The sequence below is a fragment of the Monopterus albus genome, unplaced genomic scaffold (genome assembly GCF_001952655.1).
Source record: "Monopterus albus unplaced genomic scaffold, M_albus_1.0 scaffold149.1, whole genome shotgun sequence".
Taxonomy (NCBI): Eukaryota; Metazoa; Chordata; class Actinopteri; order Synbranchiformes; family Synbranchidae; genus Monopterus; species Monopterus albus.
Window position 1 is genome coordinate 866,010 of NW_018128029.1, and position 9,750 is coordinate 875,759.

The 9,750-nt window shown below is 40.6% G+C and overlaps 1 protein-coding gene across 6 annotated transcripts in view; it reads left to right on the plus strand.

Moving 5' to 3' along the window:
* The window catches only part of ndrg4 (NDRG family member 4), a 119,240-nt gene that overhangs the window by 51,878 nt on the left and 57,612 nt on the right, over positions 1-9,750 (plus strand). For 3 of the 6 annotated variants that reach the window (XM_020614670.1, XM_020614673.1, XM_020614675.1), the window contains 2 exons: positions 3,442-3,600; positions 7,514-7,555. In XM_020614670.1, coding sequence (XP_020470326.1) covers positions 3,442-3,600; positions 7,514-7,555 — 201 coding nt within the window. The remainder of the gene's footprint in view (positions 1-3,441; positions 3,601-7,513; positions 7,556-9,750) is intronic. The other 3 variants (XM_020614671.1, XM_020614672.1, XM_020614676.1) reach the window with 3 other exon arrangements.

Genomic DNA, 9,750 nt, shown 5'->3' on the forward strand with positions numbered 1-9,750 from the left:
GAGAAAGCTCATTTCGGCTGCCTGTATCCGGGATCTTGCCCTTTCGGTCATGACCCAAAGTTCATGACCATAGGTGAGAGTCGGAACGTAGATTGACCAGTAAATCGAGAGCTTCGCCTTACAGCTCAGCTCCTTCTTCACCACGACGGATCGGTACATCGACCGCATTACTGCAGAAGCTGCACTGATCCGCCTGTCAATCTCCCGTTCCATCCTTCCCTCACTCGTGAACAAGACCCCAAGATACTTGAACTCCTCCACTTGAGGCAGGAACTCTCCACCGACCTGAAGGGAACAAGCCACCCTTTTCCGACTGAGAACCATGGCCTCGGATTTGGAGGTGCTGATTCTCATCCCAGCCGCTTCACACTCGGCTGCAAACCGCCCCAGTGCATGCTGGAGGTCCTGGTTTGATGGGGCCAACAGGACAACGTCATCTGCAAAAAGCAGAGACGAGATCCTGTGATCCCCAAACCGGACTCCCTCCGGCCCCTGGCTGCGCCTAGAAATTCTGTCCATAAAAATAATGAACAGAACCGGTGACAAAGGGCAGCCCTGCCGGAGTCCAACACGCACTGGAAACAAGTCTGACTTACTGCCGGCGATGCGAACCAAGCTCCTGCTCTGATCGTACAGGGACCGGGTGGCCCTTAACCGGAGCACCCCCCACAGGGCGCTGCGAGGGACACGGTCGAATGCCTTCTCCAGATCCACGAAACACATGTGGACTGGTTGGGCAAACTCCCATGAACCCTCCGCCACCCTGAAGAGGGTAAATTAATAAACTACTGCATAAAAAATAGACAGAATTTCTGCTAACTTATTCTGTTGTTTCACAGTGTATCCATATAGTTCAACACAGCCGACATCAAAGTGAGATCTAGTGACAGCTATGCAGTGAAAACTAAATTAAAATGGGTCATACCTTAATGAAGCAGCATCCTGCATCTGAAACCTTTGCATTAAACATCAAAAACCTGTCTGGGTTTAATCCGCTCAGCAAAGTTTCTCTTGATACAGAAAAGTAAAATTAAGTAAAGAGTCTGCTGGCTTATAGGCCTCTAGGTCCAATCCTGGGACATCATCTGGTGTTTTGGTGAAATTTGGTTAAAACCCAGTCAAAATACTAGCTTTAAGTTTTTCCAAATAGACAGATGAATCAATCTATACCAAGAGCACTTTAGTGTGGACTAGGTCAGCCATGATGGAGAGAGACCTGCTCTGTCTTGCAGCACCATCTGCACCACAAGAGTTAATGCAGCTGGCTTTTGTGCAGGCTACTTGTCTCTATTTGGTTTTTGTGCACGTTAGTTGTATGAGATGATTAGTATTCGTTACTGTAAATGTGTGTGCACCTAATATTTTACTTGCCTTGCCCTCTTGTGCTCATACAGTATCTCAATCCCTTAAACTCAAAATCATTGTATGCTTCACACACAATTAAGATTATTAGTCTGACTTCCATAAAATAATTAAAGGATAAGGTCGGTCATTTTCTATATTTTGTTTGAAGGCCACACTCTGCCAACCTCTGGACATAGGAATATATCTTAACTGTTCACACTAAGGTGGCATATTTGAAACCTATTAAAGCTTCAAACACTGCCTGAGGTTTTTAGGGCTCCCTCTTTTATGTTATTAATTTGGGACAACAACAATTTGGGACAGACTTTCATTAGTAAATCCTCCCAAAACAGTAACAATCTGCAGTTATAGGCAACTACCTCCTTATACCTTCAGATGTTACTCTACGGAGAAAGTTTTAGAAGCCAGTATACGTTGGCTCTTTGTGGAAGTGTTGAGTTTGGTCTGAAATAACCCATAAAAGCCATAACATTGCTCATGTATGACCATGATTTTATTGCACAGTGTTTAGCTGACATTAGTTAATTTTGTAGGATTGCAGATCCAGTTTATAATATATAAGTTGGAATAAGTAGATAATTGATACATTTATATGATAACTTTTCTGATACAATTAAAATTAAGTCAACAATTTGGTTTTAATAATCAGTCATCACTACTTTTAAAACCTTTAGATTTAAACTAATTGTATTTTAGTTTGTGAAATGACCATCATCTGTTTCGGATGCCTCCTGGGCGCCTTCCTAGGGAGGTGTTCTGGGCATGTCCCACCGGGAGGAGGCCCCTGGGAAGACCCAGGACACGCTGGAGGGACTATGTCTCTCGGCTGGCCTGGGAACGCCTCAGCATTCCCCCGGAGGAGCTGGAGGAAGTGTCTGGAGAGAGGGAAGTCTGGGCATCTTTGCTTAGACTGCTGCCCCCGCGACCCGGTTTCGACATTACAAAACACCAGACCCTGAAAAGCCATAACGTTTTTACAGCATCTGAAATAAACAAGAGTCATGGGCCCTTGCACCAGATTTCTGGATATTCTTGACAAATATCAGGGGCTGGTGTTTCATATTGAGGAAATGTATCACTAAGTGCAGTGGTGTGCTTCCCTGATATTTTTAATTGTTTTTGAACAACTATGGAGGGCTATGGCACAGAAGAACAATCTAATCCAGGACAGACAGACTGATAGACATTAACTGTGAGTAGAGGCCATTCATTGTTGGGTTTAGTGTCTGTATAGGGAGTGTTGAAAGTAAAGTTAATATAGAAAATGGCCAGCCTTATCCTTTAAGGCTAATAACAGTCACAGTTCCAATCTATCTTTCTTTATTGCCAGCAAGAAGGGTTTGCACATTTCTGAAAAGGTTGCCGTGGTTCATGGATAGAGAAGCCACTTCTACATGCCCTGTTTGTGCTGAGAGAATCAATGTTTTACACCAACCTGTTAACAGTACATGGTTTAAAATACATTTTAAAAAACCAGCTTTGCAGATATTTCTTGAGGAAGGAAAGTCTTTTAACATGTTTCTCAGACCCCTAGGATACACTTTGTGGGGGATATTTCCTAAGGTTTACTAAAGAAAGTCTATCAAATAATTGATAGACTGTCCTGTTGGTATCTGGTCAGAACACGATGCAGGGGCCTTAACTTGGACAGAAGGCTTCAGTATGTATTACATTCTGGCTCCAACCCTGAAAATAACATACCAGAAACTATCTAGAATGCCTATATTTACAGGGTTTCCATGTGACATGAATGCAGCATAATCCTGGTTTAAATTTGCATGTGAACAGTCCATTTCAAAAGGTCTCTCCCCTCAACTTATTGCTCTTTTCAGTGAAAGGATGCTTGTAAATCTTCAGCTTGACCTTTCTGGTGATGCTGGAAAAGAAATTCCACAAAGTGAGGCCAGAAGTCTGTTCTCTGGAGCTTTAAAGGTTTAGAGGATCTGAATGCATTGCATCAGAAAATGAACCATAAATGAATTACATCCCATTTTTTTTATAGTATATGTTGCTGCTATGTCTGCCGCAGTTGTTACCCAGTAACCACCTTGTTGTGCTTGTTGTTTCACAACACAGCAGGATAAAGGAGAGGAGGCATCGGGGGGGCTCCCCTGCCCTGCCAGCCCAACGCCCCTTAACAACCCCCCTCCCCCCAGCCGCCCCACTCACCGCTGGCATGTCATCGCACGGCACTGGCTCCGCCAGACCCGCCGTCGGACCAGCGGGGTCCTCCCGGTAACTACCAGAACCTCCAGAACAAGCAGAAACATCAGATTGCCAGCACACTGAATCAAACACAAACATCCAACACCACACTTCATTAAAATCTGGACTTAGTTCAGCTGAGCAAAAAACTGGAACATCAGACACCTGGAACCTAATAATATGGAGCATAATCATGAAGCAGAAATCACAAGGAATTTTCTCTAGGCTCTTCAGAGGACTGATGTTAACTCATGGTATCTGCTACTGGAAAAAAACACCCGCTACTAGCACAGCAGTAAAGCAGGTAAAATGCTGGAAAAATGTTGCACTGTCAAGAAGGATTGATCATTCACTTAAGTAAAAATGGCAATAATATGATTTACTGTATGTTCTTGGTGCTAGATGAGTTTTTTCTCCTCTGGAGTTTTCCATTCATAAGATCTCTAGGATCACACTTAATCACCTCAGTTCACCGATCCTCCTGGACCTGGTGAATTAAATATAGTGCCGCAGTAATTCTGCTTTTCAGCAGAGAGATCCTTTTAAAAAACAAAAATCTAGGACAAAATCTGAATTCACAAATACAGTCTCTAGACACAGAAACTGAGGACACCAGGACTATGCAGCCCACAGTACAGAGCCTGCAGATTAGCCGGACATAGTCACTGATAAAGAAGCACTCACACCACCTTTAAGTATTCATTTCTCATGGCTTCAGTAGGCAAAATCTCATTGTCAGAGACCTTCACTAAGAAAAACATAGCACACACTTTCCAAAAATGCTACAAGTCTATCTTACAATTTTTATCTACATGCCACTACCTACAGTACACATTTCCACTGCAAAGTCCTCTCCCTTTTCACTGAGCTAAGATGCAGCACATCCTCTACATGCATCACGATGGGGTGGGAGGTATAAGAATGCGACGTGTGCCACCTGCTGGTCCGACTGTCAAACTGTCATCACTCTGATACATTGCATGGAACCACAGGTACTAAAGATGCTCTTTCAGTTGGATATGCTCCCTTCACAGCTCCTTGCTGGTGATGATACAGTAGCATAGTGCAAAGGTTTTTAACTAACTTAATAATATTTGAAGTTGTTGTGTTCCTCTGTAGGGCAGCTTCAGGTCCTGTGGTTTCTAGTGACATCTTTCTTTCTCTGTAGGTGTGTCACTGATCTGATTTTGTTCCCTCAGTGGAGGGCCACTCCTGTCCATTTTCCCCAGTTGTCACTGCTACTAAATATTTATTTTACTTCCTTTACTCTTTTTTCTCAGCCTTAATCCACCATGATTCCTTTGACATTATGTAGATTATCCATTTCTAACCCTGTCATATTTTTTTCAGAAATCAATCCAGATTTGTACAGTGTGAATACCATCTGTGTGACAGTTCTTACTAGTGTCTAACCTCTTGTGTGCATGTCCTTATTGTTTTGATGTTGTTGTTGTTGTTGTTTTTGGTCCAGATGTTCCTGCTTTGCTGTAAGCTTCACAAAGGCAACAGCGCAGGAATAGGCTCATAAATGACATGCGCGGTAATGACACATGTTAGGATCAGTGAATGTCTTGGATTCCAGTCATCAGAATGAATGTAGTTATTTTTGTGCATCTCTTCTTAAATTAAGAGTCAAGACTGTATTCTGACTAAAGCAAGCACCTCCCCTACAAGACAGAATACATTTTCTTCAAGACCTCCAAATCATATTTTGCCTGATATCAAATTGAAAGTGTGCAAACACTGGATAGCTTTGACTGGTACAGCTGACACATTTAATGAAGCCAGCTTTTCAGCAATTAGTGTCTCTGAATGTTTTAATTTATTTTGACAGTATAGGAGACAGGCTGGCTTGCAAGGAATCAGATTCCCCTTGCCAATGTGGCCAGTAAAAAATAAAATAAATTTATGGCACAATTCTATGTCTTCTCTTGGTTCACAGACATGCAGTCATGGCCAAAAATATTGTCAGCCCTGCATTTCTGTCAGATAACGTACCACTTCTCCCAGAAAATAGTTGTGATCACAAATTCTTTGGTGTTCTCATGTTTATTTCTTTTGTTTGCACTAGAGCAACAGAAACAACAGAGAGAAGTCTAATCTGATCCATTTCAAACAGAACTCCAAAAATAGACTGGACACAATTATTGACACCATTTCAAAATCATTGAAAATCACTGTATTTCCATCATAATTTTTTAAAGAAACTCTGAAGTGGCCAGCAATGAATTGAGGTCTAGATCCCATAGAGCTCCTGTGGAGAGATCTCAAACCAGCAGCTGGGAGAAGGAACCCTTCAAATATGAGAGACCTGGAGCAGCTGGCAAAAGAAGAGGGGTCTAAAACTCCAGTAGAGAGGTGGAAGAAACTCACTGATGGTTACAGGAAGCGATTGGTTTCAGTTATTTTGTCCAAAGGGTGGGCTACCAAATACTAAGTTGGGGTGTCAATAATTGTGTCCAGTCAATTTTTGAAGTTCTGTGTGGAATGTGTCAGATTTGTCTTTTTTCTGCTTTTTGTGTTGATCCAATGCAAACAAAAGAAATAAACATGAGAATACTGGAGAATTTGTTATCTGAGGGAAATGCAGGGGGTGCCAATATTTTTGGGCCATGACTGTAAATGATTGTTGAGGTGACTTGCTTTGGGGAGAATCTGGATACAGCACTCTCTCTCATCCTGTATTAAATCATCATCATTCCTCAATTTCTACTGTTGATGTACTCTGTTTCCCACATGCACTTGAGTAAATTATAATCATTGTCTTTCCAGAATGAGATACATTAGAATAAAATGTGTATTTGGCCCTAACTGCAGTCATGATGGTGTATTAAATTGCTAAATATTCAAGTAGTAGTCAGAAAATCCAAATGCCTTAAAAATGACCATCAATTTTACCCATCAGTGTCAGTTTACTCATGATGGGGAGCACTACACAGCCTGTGCCAACAGTTGTATTATGAATTGTCTAACATGGGTGTTTACAACAACCACCATGGCATTGCATTAGTTGCATTATGGGACATTTTTAAAGTTCAACTAAGGACTATAGGGAATATTTACAAAGGTTTTGCGGCTCACTTTTGGGTGCTAAACAGTAAAGTTGCACAAGTTCATATTTACTGAGGAGTTGCAATGGGGTTTTGACTTAGAGAAATAAAAGAAAAACAGCACCACAGGAATTCCACATGTGGTTTCCTGCATTATGTATTTAAGGTGTTTCCATTAAGGGACACAAAATAAAGGAGAATGGAAATTTATACAAATACTTTCAGCGCTAGAGCAGATCTAGAACATTTTGGACACTGTGGCCTGGCTGGGGCACACACTCACAGAGCGATGGCACATTTGAAATAAGTGTAAAAATGTATTTAACACACCAATTCTTGAAACAATAAACCATACATTATTAAGAATTAAATAGTTTATTCTGTGTAAAAATGTGAGTATTTTCTTTAGCCAGCTTTGGCTGGGCTCCTTATTTTCTCCTGGACATCTATGCTGCACAATGGTTCCCTCTCGGTGTTACCAGCCAATCAAATTCTGGGGATTGGCTGCAATATTTTGTGCACCTGATGGTAATTTGTGACGGGTTTAGTAAATGTCTCCCTAAAAGTCCAACCATCTTGAGCTTTTGTTATATCAGTATTGACAAATTTTGCTAGCAAATTCTTGTTTTTTTGTGCCTAGAAAGGGAGCAATTAATGCTAAATTAAATATATAACATACATTTCTGTGTATGTTTAGTAAGAAATGAACATGATATACTACTAAGGTGCTTGTGGGAAACAGTGTTTTCTGTGTCAGTGGTCTGGGCCTACACTTCAGGTCCAACAATGGATGCACCCTTGTGTGAGGGAAAATGTCTCTGTGTTTTAGTATAAACTACTCATGTCCTTCCTTTTTCATTTTTTTTCTGTTCTTTATCTCTCTCCTCTTCCAGCAGGAAAGCTGTGAACAGCTGATGCCGCCAGGGGATTGGAAGGTATGAGCTGTGTCTACTGTTGTTGTGGTGTAGAGATTCTCTGCCTCCCTTGATCCTCTCTGTTACATTTTCTTATTATTCCTCATCTTTCTTTGTTGCTCATCTATTTGTGTTTGGTTAAACAGTGATGCTTGAGTCAACATAAAAAAGAAAAAAGGAATCTGCAGATATTTGTAATTTCACAGGGCTAATTATAACAGCGCTGATAATAATTACTTTAAAGTAGAATGTACAACCTTCAAGTGAAGTTCTTTATTGCCCTTTTGACATGTACAGAAGTACTTGTAAACAAGACACCTTGCGCTGTTACCTCATTACAGTTAACATCACACAGAAAATACAAGCATAAATGCAAAGATATGCAAAAAAAGCACTTGTCTTCAGTAAGATATCCATTACAAAAGTAATGTTGACCCTGCATCAGACAACAAAACCTGAAAAAAGCAAGGTCTAATTTATAAAAACAGCATGTAAATAAAAAGAGAATACTGTATACCATGCATGAGAGGTCAAGAACAAGACTGATATTGCACTTAAATAAATTAAGTGCAAAGGCTCATCTCAGTAAGTCCTCTACAGACCCAGCTGAGGGGCTGAAGGCTAAGTGTTGTTTTTTATTAAAGCAACCTTACAAAATAAAACCTCTGCTGAGCTTTCTTTACCACTGCCATGGTATTGGAGATGTGTATTCCCAGGGTCTTGAAACTGTCAGTCTGCTCCAACTCAGTTCCATTGACATTCTGAGGTTTGTCTTGCTTGTCTTTAGAAGTTTGAAGCCCCTTTCAGACATGGTAGCTGTGAATTTGCAGGCGCATGTAGCCATGTAACAATAGTTTTTTTGGCATTCAGACATACAGCTGCTGTGACTGAAATGCACAGCAAGGCTTTCTTCAAATATAGCAGGACGTAGCCAGGTACAGTTACAACGTTCATGTGATGTCCAGCATCACACCAGACAGACTCATCAAAGATAAGCAGTTTTTTTTATTTCCATATCAGACCAATTTGCAGCCATTCTCCTTTAGCTCATGCTGTAAAAAGTATCTTCCCTGTACCAGTTCCAAACAAACATTGTACAAGCTAGGGATGTCACATTTTTATACAGTATTTGTGACTTAAATCAACTCTACAAAGAGAGGAGGAGAGAGCAGCGGGTGGTTGTGCTAGAGTGAACGAAGAGAGAGAGAGTGGCATTAGCAAGAACATAACAGTGAATCAGAGAAAACGTTGTGTCATGGATGGTGGAAGTATGTCTTATGGAGCACTTTCATCATTTTCAGGGTGCTATTACAGTAATAACAAGGCCAGGACTGTTAGATAATGTTAATGTAGTGGTACATAGAATTTTCACCTGACCCGTGGACCTGCTACCCAGAAGTATTTTTCCCCACTGTACGTTCCCCCTGACAATTCTATTCATCACTATACACATGCCAAAGTGTAGATTGTGTACATCTACGAGAGTCCAACAGCTTTGAAAATTTCTCAGTATTTGACAGTATGGTAATGAGATTGGGTTTCCAGGATATACCTGCCTTTCAGCCAATAATTGGTGGAATAGGCTAAATTGCTCTGCAACCTTGCACAGGGTAAGCAGAAATAATGAATGGATAGAAACTGAGTTGGTGATTTCTTAGCTGAGATTTCATTTCAGTTCATTTATACTGCTTTGGGACCAGTTCTCTCACACTTTGGAGTTTCAAGGTGTGCAACACTTTAGCTTAGGAAGCTAAATAACATGTTTTTAATTAGCTAACATAGTGTATCATTACTCTAACTTGTTCTTGAATTGTAACATTATCATACATTTGTTATTCAGCTAAAATTGTAAGTTAAAACTTTGCTAAGTGTAAGCTTAGCTTAAGACAGACTTTCATTAGTTGTATGCTGTAGCTCTACTCTCAGCTGTATTACATCAGAATCAGGATCAGAATCAGCTTTATTGGCCAGGTGTGTTGGACACACGAGGAATTTGACTCTGGTACATCGGCTCTCAATGTGCAAACAGTAAACTAGCATAAGGCTGTGTAATATAACAAAAATAAGCAGTATTTACAAGCAACAGAAAGTGCAAACAATGCAGAATAAGCACTATGAACAGACTGTAAACAATGCAGACAACAAAGGAATGTTCTTTGAAATGAGATAATTAGGGATAAAAATAGAGTACTTAAAACAGAGTACTAGAGACCTGT